Source organism: Rhea pennata, chromosome 2, assembly GCF_028389875.1.
Source record: "Rhea pennata isolate bPtePen1 chromosome 2, bPtePen1.pri, whole genome shotgun sequence".
In the NCBI taxonomy this organism is placed as follows: Eukaryota; Metazoa; Chordata; class Aves; order Rheiformes; family Rheidae; genus Rhea; species Rhea pennata.
The window spans coordinates 20,620,645-20,640,128 of record NC_084664.1 but is presented as its reverse complement, the minus strand read 5'-3'; the positions used below and the strand labels follow the sequence as shown (position 1 = coordinate 20,640,128).

The 19,484-nt window shown below is 33.8% G+C and overlaps 1 protein-coding gene across 1 annotated transcript in view; it reads right to left on the bottom strand.

The window, feature by feature from the left end:
* The window catches only part of DNAJC1 (DnaJ heat shock protein family (Hsp40) member C1), a 109,472-nt gene that overhangs the window by 52,077 nt on the left and 37,911 nt on the right, over nucleotides 1-19,484 (bottom strand). Inside the window, exons 2-7 of the mRNA XM_062567714.1 lie at nucleotides 18,063-18,164; nucleotides 17,128-17,174; nucleotides 11,696-11,861; nucleotides 10,704-10,801; nucleotides 9,515-9,608; nucleotides 17-107 (exon numbers count right to left, since the gene is read on the bottom strand). Of these exons, the coding sequence (XP_062423698.1) occupies nucleotides 17-107; nucleotides 9,515-9,608; nucleotides 10,704-10,801; nucleotides 11,696-11,861; nucleotides 17,128-17,174; nucleotides 18,063-18,164 (598 nt within the window). The remainder of the gene's footprint in view (nucleotides 1-16; nucleotides 108-9,514; nucleotides 9,609-10,703; nucleotides 10,802-11,695; nucleotides 11,862-17,127; nucleotides 17,175-18,062; nucleotides 18,165-19,484) is intronic.

Below are 19,484 nucleotides of genomic sequence, written 5' to 3'. Positions count from 1 at the left end.
AGTGGTAAAAACTCACTCTGAAGTGTTTCAAGTTCAGCTTTAGCCAGGGCATCTTCTTTCGCCTTCATTTTTGTTTCTTTATATTCTATATATAATTGTCTGGCATCCTTTAAGAAAATGTTGCAATGACATTAGCATCCTTATACAAACAAGCAATGCAATGGCTCTGTTAAGTTCTCATTTACCTCACAAAAAAAAAGATACATTTGTTTCTTTGAGATACAGAAATTTTCAACATAGAAATATTTTCTTAGAAAGTAGAATTTGTGTAGAAAACGTTCATATGCAACAGTGTCGATTTATAATTCTGATGCTCACTGACAGCCTGAAAAGTAAAATCGTTAGAAAAGCATTTCTGACCACCATATAGCTTTTTAAGAGACAATGTACCCACTTTGCTCACATTAGCAATCTGGAAGTTCAGGGAAGAAAGAGAAGTTTTTAATTAGAATAGTGTGTGCAGGCACACACAAAAGCAATTGGTAGGCAGCAGTCTTCTTACTGTGAACTCATTATGGTAATAACTGCTCATGTTCCAAAAAACCAATTTATTCCTTTTTTAACAGGCTTTAAATTACTATCAAATTGTTAAAAATAAATATTAAGGCTTTTCCCCAATGATCAGGCTAGATTCTAATCTGAAATCTATTTAAGCAACTTGTTCATAAAATTAGAAATCCTGTCACAAACCTCAAAATAATATGCACATTTCTAAAATTGATGAATTCATAATTATTAATTTGAATTGAAAGTTTTCTAGTTTGAATAACTGACTGCTTAAGTATAAAAGGCATGAATAGTTTTCTTACTCACACTTAACTGTTTAAGAGATTTATGTTCAACCGAAATCAACAAATCTACAATAAAAGGCTGAAATATACAAATTCTTATCTATATCTTCCAAACAAGTAGAACATTTCTACTGTCGTTCAAAATTAATTATATTATTCGATAAACTTAATTTTACTTATTTATAGCCAAAATATTTTATTCTTATTATAACATAATGATCCCTCTTTTTATATATAGAGGAAGCTAAATCTATAAAGGGTGATTTCCATTCTAAACTGTAAAGTATGTTAAAACCTTGCAAAATACTTTTAGAATTTCAGCTCTAAGGTAATCCTATAAACTTAAACAAAATCTAGTCTCATTTAAAATGAAATAAGACATTTTAATAAATTTTGAAAATAAAATCCAAGTTAAGCAGTCATTATTACTTCATCTAATGGTAAAAGTCATATAAAATTGCTTACTGCAAAGATGCTAAAACATAGCAATTGTCCTTTGCATCATGCTGGCGCCTACTCCACTAAAGACACCTGAGGCAGCTGGGACAAGAGGACAGAATTGCAGTCTAGCTCCGAGTAGACCTTTGTCATGCTTTGGAACGATCTCACTGATGCAAGTCGGTGCTCCTGAAGAGCAGCTCTAATTCTCACAGCAGATAATAAGGTTTAATCTCCTAAGAACCTTGCCTTTCTCTCTATTTCTTTTTACATCTGGGCACAGGAAACAAGAAGATACACTTCTCTGCTAGGTTTATGGGGATATTGCTCGGCTCACAGAGATATTTTAAAGAGTTTATGTAACTTTTTGCTGCTAGAACATAGCAGAAAAGAGAACGTCTCATGTGCTCAGTCTTGTTTCTGAGCGGGAGGAAGTATTTTGTAGTTTTAGTAGAGACAGGGCTAAACACCTGTGTACATGCACTATTCAGGATGACTATCATTCACAGCAGGTAAGCAGGGTTTAAGGAAACATTCAGTTTGGGGGTTTTTTTTATTTTTTTCTTTTTTTTACAAAACTAGGATTAGCATTGGTTTCTCTTTTCAGTTTACCTAAAATACGAAACTCTACCCTATACAGAAATAGTCCTTGTATTTCCCAGATTTTTGACTTTTTGGTATCTTTAAGGAACACAAATAGCCAAAAACACAATGGCCAACTTCTGCTCTAAATTTGAGACATTCAGACTGTGTTGCATGCACAGCACTTAGACATACTGATATCCAAAGAATGCTTTTGTTTAAGGCTATGATTTCAAAATGGATACAATTAACCGGCATTTAAATTTAACCCATTTGACACTGAAAGCCAATATTTGATGCTAAATTCTGGTGTAAAATCCATTATTGCTTGTGGGATCTTCAGACAGCAGGCACTAGGGGGTAACTGTCAATCTCTCCAGCATGTCAATCATGGAACAATTGGAAATGTGGCTCAGATGAAAATGAGACACAATAGCTGAACAACAAAGAAAAGTAGTCAGAAGCACATGATCTGTAGAATATCTGCAAAGCAACAATAGTACTAAATTTCATTTATTACTGCAAATAAAGTAATAGCCAGGTAACAAAAATGACTTTAGTCTTTAAGACTAAAATCTAAATCACAATTTTTGCTGGCTGACACCATAATCACAAAAAAAATTGAGAGACTACGCATTTTGATAGTACAAATGAAAAAGTTTACATACAATACAAAAATAAAAAAAGGAATCTAAATGGATTCTGAAGATCTGAAAATCAAACCCTTCCCACAAAAGCTAAGAATTAGCTCTACAGGTTGTAAAGAGAATTTAAAAGACGTACTTGAGTAAAGATTTTAGCCACAAACTATACAGGTATTAGGCCTTCTAAGTTACAATGAAAAAACACTGGAAAACATTTTAAAAAGGAGGTTCACTCAAAAAAAAAGTTTCTACCTTGACATAAATGAGCTCCTTTCAATTTTTTCCTCATCAGTGTGCAACTGTATCTGCCTAAAACAGAACATTAGTATTCAAGCATTTTCAATTTTTATCATAAAAGTACAAATACGACGTTTGGAATTATTCTAACAATAGGCTTTAGCTCACCTAATCAGAGCAGAAATACTTTGTTCTTGTTTGCAAAAACTTAGAAGTTAAAGAACACCACCAACACAGATGCATTAGTTTTCTTCACCGTCCAAGCACAGTAGTATGCACTTAGCCAGTTAAAAAAAATAATTAAAAAAAAAAAAAAAAAAAAAAGCTTATACATGCTAGTTTATTATACTGGTATTTTAAATACTTTCCGCAGAAGGAAGAGAATGAAAAGGAATCTATTAGAAACTCAGAATTCTGCAACTAGCCTTTCTGAATTATAGTTCTACTGCCATGCATAAAAAGTTTCACTGATTACATCTGATCAAAATTTTCAAGGTGCTGTGGAAGAAAAATACAAGTGGCATATAACCATTTTATTAACACATTTTAAATATTTTAATCATAAAATGAGGAATATTGTGAAGTTCTTGTAATTCAATTCTTCTCTTTACCACTATTGTCTACTGCCAGTATCTTTAGAGATTTCCAACACAAAGCTGCACTTACTACTGGGTTACCTAGAAATCACTTACTACTGGGTTACCTAGAAATCACTTACTACTGGGTTACCTAGAAATAAATAAATTCTTGATATTATTTTTTTTTCTTTTAAATCAACACATGCAGTTTTTATTCAAACTCTACTAATCCTGGAATTAAAGTCTTCAGTTCTGAATAACACTCATCCACCGCAGCTTCTCCTGGATGCCTGGGGGGCAAGGAGGTTGTGCTGGATGGTTTGTTTCACATTTTTCCCCTCCAGTCAATCTTCCTGACTTTCTGGTCTACCTCAGAAAGACTGCAGATTAAGAGAAGTAAGGCAAACACTGGAAACAACTTGCCATATTGACCATATGTGAATCTTCCTACAGACTTTGTGATAGAACAGATTCACATGTTACTTCTGCAGTGTGAGAGACTCCTTCAAATAAAATATCCCCCCTCCAAGAATTTACAAGCAACTGGAAACCTTCCTGCAATATATTTAAAACCATTATACTGAAACCATTTTCTTTGCATTAATCTTATTAAATCAATGTATACATTTAAAGATGGATATTTGTATGAAGCTCCTGAACTAGTTTTTATCTCTAAGTCCAGCGTTCCTGTTGTACAATTTGTACGAGAGAAACAACAGCCATGGAAAAAAAAGCATGTTTGTATAGGACTACTGAAGAACAAGGAGTCATAATAAAACTACTGCAACATTCAACCTTTAATTTGCTATTTCTATGCAATAAAAAAATAAAAGCCACTATGCCATAGCAAAGCCACCGTTAAAAGTTAAGCATTGTCATTTAAATTTCTCTTCATCATTTTTATTGTTACTCAAAGGCAAGCCAGTAAATAGGAGTTGCATTACTTCCTTCTTTTTAATTAGGAAATCCTTCTTTGACCTTGGAAGAATACCAGGTGTTGCCAGGCTCTTCAGCAGGGCATGGCTGTGGGCAGTCCCAGGGCAGCTCCCAAGCCTCGGCGCTCCCCACGAGCGGCACCCAGCTGTGCTAACACGCTGTGTGCTGCCGACTTCCAACGCACAGCAGTAAAACAAAGGAAGGGGGAACGGAGGAGGCCGTCGCCGCGAGGGCGCTCTGGGACCCTTCGTACCCAAAGCAGCCCCGTAGTACAACACAACCGTACGCGTGATCAACTGAGCGCCCGCATCACCTCGTCCTCGTGCCCTCTACGGGGTGTGCTGCGGGGACGTGCACAAACGGAAAGCGACCTGAAGGAGCAGAGCAAAACTGGCTGCCACGGACAAGAGGCAGTTAAAGGCGAATTTCTTTAGTGCCTTACGTTCACCTAAAACCTTAGATACACAACAAAGCACATTTTCTCTCCAGAGCATCAGGCAGTACCTAGTTAGATGCAAATTTTTTCTGCTCACTTATAGACACCCCGAGTACTTGTTTTATCACCCGCTCTCCTCTGACCTGCCTCTAAGCTCCTAATTGACCTCAGGGTCAAGAGCCCCGGCCCTACCCCGGTTCCCCCAAGGGCTGCGAAATAACAGAAACAGTGCGAAGGGGCAATCGCTCACGCCACCCGTCCCGCCACCGCTCGCTCCCTGCAACTCCTGCCAACATCGCTGCGCTGCGGTACAGCTGGAACACCTCAAAACCTTATGAAGCTGGCAACTAAGCAAATACATAACCTCCGAGTTGACTAAATCCCTTCAAAAAAAAGCCTTTTTTAAGTATGCATTATTGAGTGTAATGGATTGTGTTTTAGTGTCACACATTTTATACAAAGTCATCTGTGAAGACAAAATTAACCTACATAAGGAAGATTTGATTAGATTGGGAAATGTTTAAAAGCTATCTTTGCCAAAGGAGACGCCCTGCTGGCAAAGCCTCTCGAGTTTAATGACACATTGCCAATCCATTTAAGGCCAGAACTGAACCATCTCTAAACAGGTGTTGAAATGAATCATAGATTAAAAGAAAACCTGAGGAAAAACTGCCAAGAAATTAAACACCTCTGGGTCACTAGTTTGAATCTAATCCAAGCTACTAAATCAGCTACAGTAATTACCATCTGGTGGTCTACATAAAAATAAATTACTGGTCTTTTTATTTTAAGTCACTTCATAGTAGCCAAAAGGTCTTTAAACACAAAAGTTGCAATCATAATTGAAAGCAGCATCGATAACATCACTAGGTACCTTGCAGCACAGCTCTCTGCAGAGCTTCAGCTGCCTTCTCTACTGCAGAACGACTAGAAGTTTTTGCAACAGCTCACTGATGGGGAATGCAATAAGCTTACCTTATTATTCTACAGATTACAGAAAAATTTCATTTTCTTAACAAGGGTCCGCGCCTGTATGAAACAGACAAAAATGCTTTCGGCTTCGTTACGGCGAGGCCAACTGCAGGATTGTAATTTAACAATCAAAAAAACATTTTCTAGGGCTTGTTGGCATCAATGAAGTTGGTATAAAATTAAAAACATTCATTTCTAAGCTTCAGCATATAAAGTTGGAGGAAAAGTAGTTGTCACGAACACTAATGGACAACTCTATTTTCAGTTAACTGAAGGAAAACAAGCAATATATTGTGAAAAATAATTTAAAGTGTTTTGAAGAGATAACACTTTTAAGTTGCACATCTTTACATTCAAACAAAACTGGTCAGCTCTTTGGGGAATAAACTGCATTTTATACACAATTCTTCTGCCACCACCCCCCCCCCAAAAAAAAAAACTATAATTAACACAAGTGTCTATTCTGTATTACATTCACCATTTGAACCAAAGCTCTTGTACGCTATAATTAGCTGCTCGATTTCTTTATGAAAATAACTTTCAGTTCCAATAAGCGTTTTTGTTGAGTTTTGATTCTTTGTTTAATGAAAAAGACACAGCCTTCTTCCAGGTCACAATCATGAGAGAGTAAACTAAATGAGCCTAGAAACAATTTGCATTCTTTGTTCTATCTTTTTCTTATGCTTACTTTATAAGAATTAAATTTGGTAGTAGTCAATGTAATTTACAGTTTAATGTTTCTTTCATATCAAAAATATTTGATTTATAGTACACTTTAAATATTCTTTCCCTTCACTTCTTCAAACAAGCTTTAACACATTGTTTTCTCCCTCAAATTTAACTAAGCTAAATGCACATATACAAAAAACTATCTAGTCTCCCTCAAAACACAATTGCCAACAGTTAAAAATAAACATTAATTTCTGAGTTTCTCTTATCCTTCTCTCACCAATTTTTCTTCCAATTTCTTGACATAAAATGCAGAAGGTTTCCAGAATACAATAAAATGGCATAGGCCATCACAAGGGCATGCAAACAAAGCATTTTTCTTCAGTAGAGGCCCACCTTAATTATTTTAAGTGCCTCCTTCTGAAATCTGACATTTTGAAGGAGGAGGGGAAGCGGAAGACAGACACTCAATTGGGTAAATGAGTCAGACATGGGCAGAAGCCCTGCAACCTGAATCATCAGCCAGAGCTGTGGTAAGTAGAATATGCACATTAAGTAATCTGGGGGGAGGGAAGGGGTCTTAGGGAAAGGAATCAGTACCAGAAGTTGCAAGAAGTTTAAGTTGCTCTCTTCCTTCCCACCCCCCCTTTTTTTAAGTAAGGTTTCCTTTGAGGAGGAACTTTTGTGTTCACAAGCAGGTGGTTTTGTTTCCTTAGAGGAAACAGTTCAGTTACTTCAATACCAGTCTTAAGGGCTTTGAAACACAATAGCAGAAGCAACATTTAATTGTAAGTATTGCTAAAACTCTGCCCTTTTCTGTCCCACCAACTGTAGTTCATTTAAATATGGATTTTTTTTTAAGACTCTAGCCTAATTATCGATGAATGCCACTCAACTTTCAAAATAATTTGTGGGCTCTTAAATGACTGAAAAAATTATTTAGCTTAACTCACTAAATACCTACAGCCTATAGCAGCTATCCCTATGTCAACCAGTAAAACATCTTGTTAATAAATTATCTCTGTGTGTAACTAGCATATATAACAGAATTATTCAATGATTCCCTTATCTTTCAGCTAAGCTGCCCTAGTGATTTTTCTTATACTGAAGCCTGAAATATATTGAAGTCTCCAGCCCATGTTAGTGCATTACTGAAGAGAGAAGATCACTTATATTCAAAACAGTATCTCTATATCAGGGAGTAATGACATGAGTACCACTACTTTTCTGCTATATTTCAGTACTGCAATTAAAACAGAACTTGTTACAATCTTAAATACAGCTCAAGAAGAGCCCAGAAACTCCTCTTGGTCCAGCTAGCTAAAACATACAAGATATATTTTGCACATTTTTTTTTCCAGGAAACATCTCCAATGTGAGGCCACTGCTGTGATTATGCTCTTCAGAACAGGTAACATCTTTTTATTTAAGTATTTTTAATAAGCTACTGTAATTCTGTTTGGTTATCTGAATACTGTTTATTTTAAAAATAAGTTATTTTTTGCATTTTTACCTACATAATCTGGAATTAAGCAGTTGTGTGACCTCTGTATGAGGTAATTTACTCTAGAACCCCATCTTTTTCCTTCCAAGTCCTCTACAAGGTCTCCTGCTTTCAATTCTTCCGCACCCTGCTTCCCTACGACCACATCCCATCTTGCTGCTCTCCAATTTTCCATGGGTTATTGGAGAGCTTATTTTTCACAAAGTATAGGTTATGCAACATGCAGTTCCTGTATTTAAAATACACAGCAATAGATTTTGGCTATGTGTCTGCAAACTGGAAGTATCACTTTTGTTAGATTTGTTTTTTCTGGCCAGTCTGGCAGACATAGTGGCTGTTTTTGGAATAGAAAATTTGAAAGGCCTGTTATATTTATTTCTTTTAAATAGAGTATCTCAGAATCAAATATTTGAGAAAAAGACAGCTTAGAGAGACTATATGAAGTCCTAAATCAAAATTCTTCATGAATTTTACTATATTTCATAATATTTATATGTTCCATCAAAGCACAAGGGAAAGTACTATACAGCAAAGTTGCAACAGTAACTAGTGAAGTTAATTCTTTTCCAGTCAACTCAACTCAAAGAGAGATGAACAACAAAGCTTAACTTGGACACATTAATGGTTGATTGAATTAAGCATGGTCCTTTTTACTTTAAAAGCATGCAAGAAGATTAAGAAAGGTTACCTTAGTAAAATAGCCTTACAACTCTGTTGAAAGTTGTAAAGGAAAAAAGGAATCTTAACTTGCACATCTCCTTGTAGGAAAAGATATATTATATAAAAAATAAAGGTCTAGACTTTCTGCTTGTATTTACTGGTTTTTTTTGTTTTTTTTTTTTGTTTTGTTTTTTTTTTTTTTACTAACAGATTAGTAATTGTGAATTGTATGGTTTTTTAGCTTGTAGAAATTGAACATCAATACCATTTACACTAAAATGCTTCAGAACTAATACTCAATATTTTTGCAAAACAATAAAATTCACCTTATTCTTTCTGGTCTATATTCATTAGTCAGTAGTTAGTGACTACTATTAAAAAAAAAGTATTAAAAAAAAACGAAAGGTTGTGATCAAAGGACATGAAAAGGAGGAGAGTCTGACATTTAAGAAGTTATTTCAGTAACTGATTTTCTGAAAATAGTTACACTGTCTGAATACCAGCTACATTTTACTGTTTACGGTATTGATTGAAGGAAAAAAAAATGTGGCTAAGTCTGCCAAGTTTACATTTCTATTTTACTACTGTATCTTTGTATCTTCAGCTATCTATTTATACAATTATCCAGCAACTCTAAAGGAAAACTCACTGAATTAAAAAAAGTCGTATCACTGTTCTCTCAAATCTAAACTAGATATTAATATATGCTATAAAAATATAATATTTGCCTACTTAAAATAACAAAAATATTTTTGTTAATAGACAATTCAAAAGACACTGCTATTCTTAATACAGATGTAAACATATCACCTCATCTTCATCATTTACTCTTGTAATTTTGCCTAAGAGGTACTGCTGCTGGAATTCTCTACCAGATTAACATTAATATTCCTGTTTAATATATTCATATTTTGATGAATTAATGAGACTAAAATCACCGCTAAAGAATAATTCTTCTATATATAAAGGCATGCATTAGCCAGAGAATTCATATGAGCAAGTACAATGCATTTGATCATATAACACCATCAAGAAAAGTAAAGCTAATATTAAGTTATTAGTATTACCTGGAATAGCTGAGGTAAAGCTTTCACAGTAAGACAGAACCAAATTCCCAGCTTGCATGGAAGCAAGTCATGCCACTGTGGTTTGTCCGTCACTCTGTAACCAAGTAAAATTGTAAGTTTTTCATTAAGGCCACACAACCTTACACCTCGGAAAGTTGGAACCCTCCCACTACCTTGCAATGATTATCACTTGACAATTCACATTAAAATATATAAATATTTAATGCAAAAGATAGTTTTGAATATTTAATAGAAAATATATCACACACAACTGCTAGCTTCTATTCATCTACATATTTTAATCTCTTGAAAAGAGATTTTTTTTAAAAGAAAATAAATTCATAAGCCACATAAGCACTGCAGTTAAAAAAAAGTTCAAGCCTCACCCAAGTGTTCACAAGTGCTGACAACCAGATATGAAGACTGTAGCATAAACAAAACAATACATAAAAATTAATGTCATTTGCAGTTCACTGAAGCATTACTCACTGATGTCATCAGGAAAGACGACAGGCAGAATGGTCTCTGATCTCCATCCTGCATTGATCCAGTTCATGCCCCTGCTGTGTGAACTATTTAAACCCTTTATTTCTTTCTATGAATCAACAGAAGAAATGGTGGTATCTTTTGGAGTGTCCTGAAAGTCACTATTTCCTATGTGTTTCTTAACTAAACAGCAGTGCTAGAAGCCTTTACTAACACCTTTATTCTAAGCTTTGTTAGACATTTTAGACATAGCATTGTCTAACATTTGTTCCTAAGTTAATCAAACAACAAGCATTAAAAACCATAAAAATTCACTAGTTAGTATAGCAATAAATTAAAGCTCAAATAAACTGAAATTTGTTAGTTGTAATCAATGGCAAAGCTGCAAAGACAGAAGAAGCTGTAAAACTTTTCAAAAAAACCCAATTTGTACAGGTAATATACCCTTCTACTAGCAAGGTATCATTAGTTCAGCCTCAATTTTTTATTTATTATTGATCTGCAGAATAAACACCACACTTTTATTTACAAATCAGAAACTGAAAACACGTCTACACTGTCACACCTGGTATCAGCAATGGTTATTACCACAAATAAAAATATTTTTCTCATAAGAATATTTGACAGATTCAAGGAGAAAATGATAGAATTAGATCAGTAGCTGATAAAATGTTTAAAAATAGAGAAGACAAATTCTTCCCACCTTTCATTTTTGTCAAGAGTAGCAAGTTTGGCTTCTTCTGTACTCCTGCCTCCTGTTTTTTTCTTCTTCTCCCTCTTTTTTCTGCTAAGTAGTTCATCCTTGGTGGAGAAAAAACTACGGTTACAGATTATCATTAACATGTAAACCACAAATGTTACTGGGACTCTTCTGTGAAGGGTAAACATTAGAGCAGCATTTATGCAAATGCATCTAGGGGTCCTACATGATTAAGTAAAATGATCTATCTTAACAATAACTGTTGCCATGGCATCCAGTCTTTAAACACACATGAAGTCCAGTTCTGTCAGTCATGTGTATCTCCATAGCAATCAAAGTTTTCTAAGAGGAGAAAGCATTCAACTTGCCTCCTTTCTCATTCATCAACTTTAATAATGCAGTGGAAAAAATAAAAAAGTAAACAGATGCTAATATATGAATATTTTTCAAGTTATGCTTAAGCTTTTTTTAGTCTATTTAATGTGAGAGATTTATACACTGAAAATAAAAAAATTGAACAGTGTGGTTTTAGATTGCTTACCAATATCTATCCTGTGAACAAAAATCCAACACAAAAAAGCATTTAGATATGAACAAAGGCAAAGCAAATATTATTACTAAACAAATAAAAAAGATTATTTTTAAATAAAATTCAGGAAAACCATAAAAATGGCTACAGTAACATGTGATTCAGCTTCAACAGATGATAGACGAGTGTTTAATCCTATTCCTTCTTCCAATTAAAAAACAAAGGACTATCTCTTGCTATTTATTAACAAGTCTAGAAAGCAGATGAAGTTGTTTTTAGATTACAATTTCTGATTTTTTGAATATCTTATTCTATAATTATCACCATTCTAAATGTAACCATTTTAAAATATGAAAAATCCAAATTCAAAGCAAGGGAGGCAGTAGAGACCCCTATAATATGCAAACTTCTGCAGGAAATTCAATACTAATAATTGAAGCAAGTTTGATTTATTACCAATACTTACCAGCTGTTTTTCCAGGTAGATTGACCAAACCACAGCATAATGACCCACTGTGAGTATAATGAACAGGAGTAATGCCAGCTCAGCATTGCTCATTTTTCTCACCCGCCTGTAGTAGAATACAGGCTGTCGCCAATCTGGTAGTCCATTGATCAGAATATCATCATACCTACAGTAGCAAATGTAACAGACTTTCATGGAGAGCTTAAAATGAATTAAGCCAAACCACCTAATCACAAAACAAACAATATCCACAGACTGGACACACATTTTTTTTTTAACAGCAATACATTGCTTTATCAACCGGTAGGCTTGGATCTGAAACAAATAGAATTCCAAACCACACGTTGTAGAAATTTATCTAGTCTCGTGCAGAAAAAGTAATAATCCAGTTGCTCCCGCAGCACCACAGCTGATTCACTTGTGCACATTTCTACAACTCTATTATTTCATGTGTTCTACCTGCCTGTCTAGCAGTGGCCAGGTCTCCATCACAGAAGTAAATAACAAAAACTATTTAATGCGAAGCAGCAAGGAACAAAGTCTCAACTACTATAAATCTTTTTTGTTTTTCTTCTTTTCTAAATTAAAAGCACAAGAGCTGGGGGAGGGTAGAGTTATCTTCACTTTTGTTTTGGTCTCTAGAAGTATTATATCTATTAGGCAAAAATGCTGGCAGAATTAATACACATTCTGTAGTCAAATATTAAACGAAGTTAAGGCTTGATAATAATGTTAGAAAACGAAGTTCACCACAGCTAGACTATTTTGATTTTCTATTTGAAAAGCTGCCTTCAGATTCAATCTATTTTAATATTGCTTAAATGTACTAACTTTACTGTCTGTATAAAAACCCTTTTTACAAGCATATGCAAGTTCTTCCCCAACACAAACTTCTTAAAGTATCTTAGTATGTCTATAGCATCTACTTTTATTTATTGCACATTAATGCCATCAACTGAAAAAAAAGATTTACAGAGTCAGGCAAGACTTACCTTCTTTTTAGTTAAGTTCTAAGAGTAAAGTTTCAAACAAAAATCTATAAAATAAACTGAATAAACCTGCATGTTCCAAGATGCACAACCTGTTAATCTGAAATTCAACACAACTCATTACATATTCTAATCACACCTTTTCCAGAATTAAATCTGCACTGAAAGGCCTAATTTGGTGCAACACATTGACCAAAATATTTTAATTAAAAATATTCTGAGTTAGTCGCAGGCCTAATTACAGGAATAGAAATAGGGCCTATATTGTCATGCAGGTCAGTAGAACTCAGTAGTAGGTTTTTCTCAAGTAAATTGACCGATCCAGGAATAATAGCGCAGCTGCTAAACTGCCAGTCTTGACATGTAAATCAATTTAAATGCAACAACTGCACTAGCTACTTTGATAGTTATTAAATTGATACCTTGGAGATGTACTAAAAAAAAATTTCACAATCAAATTCATTTTTAAGCAGAAAAAAAGAGGCAACGGTTTTAAATAAAGAATATACTTTAACCCAACACATCTAGAAAACCTGACTTCTGATAAAACATTCATTTAAGTTGGCGAATGTTGCTAGATTATTTCTAGGTAAAAGATTTAACACTCGTCAAGACTCTGCTGTGTTCTGAATGGTACCCTAAGTAAAATTCATCTTACGAAATTAAATTTTCCATGATGATTAGAAGAATGCAAAGATCATTATCCATTAGTGTAAGTTTCAATGTAATAATTTTTCGTTTCCCAACAAGTCAGAATGAAGCAACTACTGATGCCTTAACACAAACTATCTGCACCAAAAAATTGGTTAGCATGTTTTTTCAAAACAAAAATTTTTTCTTAATCATATTTTCTGTAAGTACTTTGTTTCAGGAGGAATAAAGTACAAGTATTAGCATTTAATCTAAAAAAATACTGTATTTTCTGACTATTTTAGTGTTAGAAATTTTTTATAGAAACCAAACATTTTAATAAATTCAATTGATACAAGATTTCACAAAAAGTATGCTTTTCTGATGAAAGCTTCAGAGAAAGACAGAATATCTATCCTGATACAGAATATCAGGAAAGAACAATTTTCTGCAATATTATTATAAATTTATTAGTTGTCTTTCTTGCACAATAAGGAATTTTAATTGAGATGCTGAAAATTTGGCTACTGATTAAATAAGGTCCATATAGCCTAATGGAAAAAATTTAGTATTACTTAAAACAGGATTGGAAAACAAAATGTTTGGCAAGCACCTTCTATTGCAAATTATCTTTTAAGAAAAAATAAATTAAGACAGCAGAATCTCTTGCATTAAACACTTTAAACAGCACTCTGTATTTACTAGGCTATGTCTGCTGTTCTGAACAACAGTCTCCAAGGATTAAGTCTCAGAATCAATGCTCTATTGATTTTACTATCAATGAGCATTATGGCTCACACGACTGGCCATTTTAAGGGAAGATAGCTTCTATTATAACCCACTTTTTAGAATATATACTGTTAAAAGATAAATCACTGCTTTCAATAGTAATTAAGCTCCCTACTTGAAAAATAAAGATATCAATGATTTTTAGTTTTTTAACTGGAAAATGATCCTACTGAAACTCAGAAGCTTCCCATAATTTTTAAATCTTTATTTCCACATTTAGGATGATGTTTAATTAAAAGTATGCATATTTCCCATTAAATAATTTCTTTATAAAAATCTATATTAAGTTAATTCATATGCAGCAAGAACTACATTCAAAATTTAATTATAAAGTATTCTTGTTCTACTAACCTACTCGCTACTCTATATAAAAAAAAATACTAAACTGAGAAGGAAAAATCTGCAGTATTTTTTTCTTAGCCATATGTACACAGAATGCAGCAAATATTTGACATATCAGCATGCCCATCAGTGGTTTCTGAAACGTAGCAGTCTGAAAGCTAAAAGCCCCAAAAGAACCACTACAGAAACAATGGTCCCAACCATTTAACTAAATCTTTTTTAAAATTCAGGGTATTACACAAGGCTAGTTAGTAACCAATTGCAAGAATATTAAAATTTCAATCTTCTGTGAAGTTTCATAGGACAGCTTTAGAGCTCTTTGAAAATTCTATTATATTGCAAGAAAAAATCCATTAACTGTAACAGCTAATTAAAGTATAATTCATTTTAATATAATTTACTTTTCCCTTTAAGACCACCACTGTATTTCATATTTCAAGTTATTTCAGAGATCTGATACAGTTTATAAAAGATGTCAAGCTTGAATTCATGAGATCTATTCTGAACTACAGGAAGACTTTGCTGGCGTTTTTTATTTTTCTTCAAGCTGTCAAAGACATCCAGTGCAACATCAGCCAGAACAATATATACTTCCTATGTCCTATGAATATAGTCATTTAATTATAATGATAGCTAAGATAAACACCTTTCTTATACTAAACAAGCATATCTTGATTCATTTACAAATGCTTCCCGTAATCAAGTCCACATTGTTACAGGGGACAAGGCCTTGCAGGTAAAATGCTCCTTAAAATGGTAACAAGCAATGAAATTAAAGTCTGAGATATTTGCTTAATTACAATTAAGAAAAATATGTAAAATTATCTACCTTTTCATAAATTAAAAATAATCAAAAAGTAACAAAATATGTCATCATCAAGTCGATTTGTCAACAAATACCTAAAAGTGATGCGTATTTCAGGAAATGCACCCATCTCTACGTACCTTGGAAATAAACTCTTCTACAGAACTTCATATACTCTACTATGGATACTGAACTTTAAACATTAATCAACACTGCATGCATGTTTAATGTTAGAATATTCTAATTTTTTTGATTACCTAGTGAGTGAGAGGTATTAACATGGTAATACTGCTATACTTCACAATCAACTATATACCTTTCTCAAAGAGGGTAAGACTGAGCTGGTAAGCCCCAAGGGACACAGGGTGCCCTGTAGTTTCTCCCCAGTGCACAGGGAGAAGAGTGAACTGTGAGCCTCTGCCACTAGGCTCCTCAGCTCATGCAGTGCTTTCGGTCTCGTATAACCATTTTCAGCAACCACAGTAGGAAGATCCCAGAATGAAACCCCTCGCTGCCTCCTTTCCCTTGCCACAGGGTCACAAGGTTTGCTGGAGGAGAAACATTCCTGCCAGGGGAGCAGCTCCTACTATGCTTAGTTAAGGACATGACATAGCAATGTCTTACAGAATAAGGAAACAAACCCCCTCTTTTCACATTCAGAGTTTAAAAGTTTTGACTGTATAATATATACGATCAATAAAGGTTTTCTGAAAGAAAAGAGACCGTGCAATTAATTATGCAACTCTACACGTGGCATATTATCTGCAGAAAATTCTCTGAAGGTAAACCCTATTTAATCAACCACAGAAGCTGCACCAACCACACACCCATATTGTGCAAGAGAAATGCAACAGATACTGTCTAGGTATATAAAATCTATGGATAGCGAAACCAATCTAGACTAGAACAACTGACTGTAGATTTAACTTCCCATTTGCAATTACCGTGTTACACTCATTAACAGTTATTTCCTCAAACAAACTGGCTAAGTAAGTAACTGTCATAATGTATAGAAAAGGCTTAAAAACACAATTTTAACAAGCTTCTGCAGGATAAAAGCTACTATTATAGATGTAATTCCTAGAAGTTTCGTGATAGAACTGATATCAAGAAAGGTCATATCAAAAAGCATATTTTAAACAAGGTTACCAACAAGAAGGTGGGAAAACTTGTGATATAAATCACTCTTTAAGTGGTCTGAAACCATTCAACTAACAACATTTTAACTTTCCTTAAGTAGAGTAGAAATGCACGCTAACATTCCCCATTGAAAGGTATAATTAAGAACCAAACAAAAATAAAACACAAATTTCCAAAAGCACTTCTAAGTACATTTCCATGACACTTCAACAGAGGATTTTCAAAATGCAGATAATCTGTACTATAAAACCTGGACTCTTGCCAAGACATCTACAAAGCCAAAAACCCTTCAAGAAATGTCTTGTGAAAGACTTATAAGGCAAAAGATGTTTTAATGAAACTCCAACCTAAAAGCATAACTTCCATCGCCATGGCCCAGTTATCCTGACAATCATTAGCTTAAGTGGACGTCTTTAAAAAAAAGTGTGCGTGTGTGGTACACACACTTCCAGAAAGCAGATCAACCACAGATTTTTATTCCTTAATTCTATCCCATTCACATATTGCTGGATCTGCTGCCAGGGCAACTATCAACTATTAATAAACATAAAGCTATCTGGATGCTACTAAATCAGCATCTACAATATTATAGATATGTTCGAAAGAAAAACAACAAAATAACCAGAATAAAAATTGTTAAAGGTGGCATACACTGGAAAAAAACCTAAAATTTCACACATCATCACTAGCATAAGTGATCACTTTTTTTTTTTAAGAACCTATGTAAATTAACTCACCTCTGCCTCCTTTCTTCATCCTTTAAAACCTCATAGATAGCCACCAACTAAAACACAGAAAGAACCACAAAAGGTTTACTTTAGTAAATTTGAATTTTTAAAATTTGAGTAGTAGTATCATATTGTATGATACAATTACTGTGATACAAATATATTTATCATATATTTGCCAAAATACATTCTTAAGTCCTTTCCCACATTGAGTTTTCCCCACAATACTAGGGAATAAGCTCACCAAGGGTGGTAGGGGGAAAGTGGCATAACTGTACAGAAACCAGATACACCACCAAGCAAGTTTTTACAAAACACATTCCACCCCTCCACAGATATCTTCCTCAGACTCTGAGACCTGTCTCAGTTACAGCTCAAAAAAAGGCATCATTTGTTTCATTCTAAAAATCTTACTAAAACTATATTACCAAAAGCCAATGTTTGCTCACCAGAAGCATATTATTAAGTGGTAGACCTAATTATAACAGTCTCATGGTTTTGCTCTACAAGAATTCAGAAGAGGAAAACATTCAAGAATTAAAATGAATTATTTTCATTAAATCATGACTACAATAATTTCCGATCATGTTTCAATGCAGGTAGTTTTTCATTTCTTTCAAAAATACAATTATAAACAATCCTCAGGAAAAAAATAAAACAAATGTTTTCCTCGTAAGAGTATACATCTAAGTATTTCAATCTGTTCAAATTTTTTTAATACACAAATAGTTAAATACTAAATCCAAGTTATTAAACAAGTTAAAAAATTTACAACTCTCAGAATTAATCTAGCTGTAACAGGAAATACATAATGCAATGTTCAACTTTTCCATCATTTCAAAGGTGTATCCTCAATTCTTGATGAAAACACATCATTATAAACATTTCTGATACTGTTTTTCATAAACTTCTATCACACATAACTTTTATTATGTTGTACTTACTTGTCTAAACTGCATTTCTGCATTTTCATCTTTATTCTTGTCTGGGTGTAAAATTAGTGAAAGCTTTCGATACGCTTTCCGAATGTCCGCAGATGAGGCATCCTTAAAAAGGGAAACAAAGCAAAACATCAGAAACAAATTCCCAGAAGTTTGTTAACGGCTGAAGACAACCAGCCAAGCACAGGAACCAAATCAATGTAATCCGAGAAATCTAACAACCAAACCCTGCCACTAGCCTGACCCACAGGACGGAACAATCATTTAGTCCAATTCACTCTCATCATGACTTCCTTCATTATCATACACTCACTGCAACGATATTTGCTAAAACTTTGAAATTTAAAAAACTAACTTAAGATTAACCAATGTACCTTCTGTACCAATTGAAAGTTCATATAAAAATTGAGAACTATTATGTATGCACGTCTTCAAAGAAGTCATCATTTCTCCAAATTACCATGCTCAGTTTTGTAAACTCAATACTTGCTATGAACTATGCCCTTATTAATATTTGCATGTAATTCAGTGCTCACAGGACTTTCATTCAACTTCAGTTTCACCATGTCTTTAAAAAAAAAGTATTTTTTAAGGTAGTTTCAAATTGCAGTCTTGAAGCTATATTGTAGCACTAACATCTATCTATATCTGAAAAATGATAAAAGATGGCACACATTTTGAGAAAAAAACCACAATGTAGAATGCATCAATAATGCACCAAATCAGCTGCACAATGCACAAACTTCTGAATTAATGATTGCCATTTAGCAGGTGCTATAAAGATCATCGTAACAGAAAGATCTCGAGATATATTAAACAGGATATAAGCATTACGCTTACCAAAAGATCCACAAAGTATCATATTTAAACACAACTTTTTGGCTTTTATATAAACCCCCCCATGGCAACATTTTAAAAATAAAGTATATATCTGTCCAGTTTAAATTTTTGGGATTTTTTAACATACAAAAATATATATTCTCTCAAAATTATAATGTCAATAGGTTTAAAAAAAAACAAAAACAGAGCTGAACTAGCTGTGATAGGAACAGAGCTGAAATAAGATAATAATTAATGCAATACTGTAATTAATCTGTCAGGCTTTTTATTGCAAATCATTATTTGCGTTTGAAAAATTTCACTTGTAGAACATGAGTCTATAATAATGTATACGAATTGGCCAGCAGTTAATATCAGAGACAGATTTTGGAAGACTGGGGGAAAGGCAAAGTAGAAAGTGAGAGAAGATGTAGAGTTTGAGAACATTCAACTATGAAATGATACTTTACAGAAGTTGGTATTATCCCCTAATGCAAGACCAAAATTTCTCTAGGCTCTTGTCTATAGACAGAAGTTGATTCAATTACTTACAGGAAAGACTGCTTTTGAAAAGACATGCCCATTTCTTTTCTTTTTTTTTTTTTT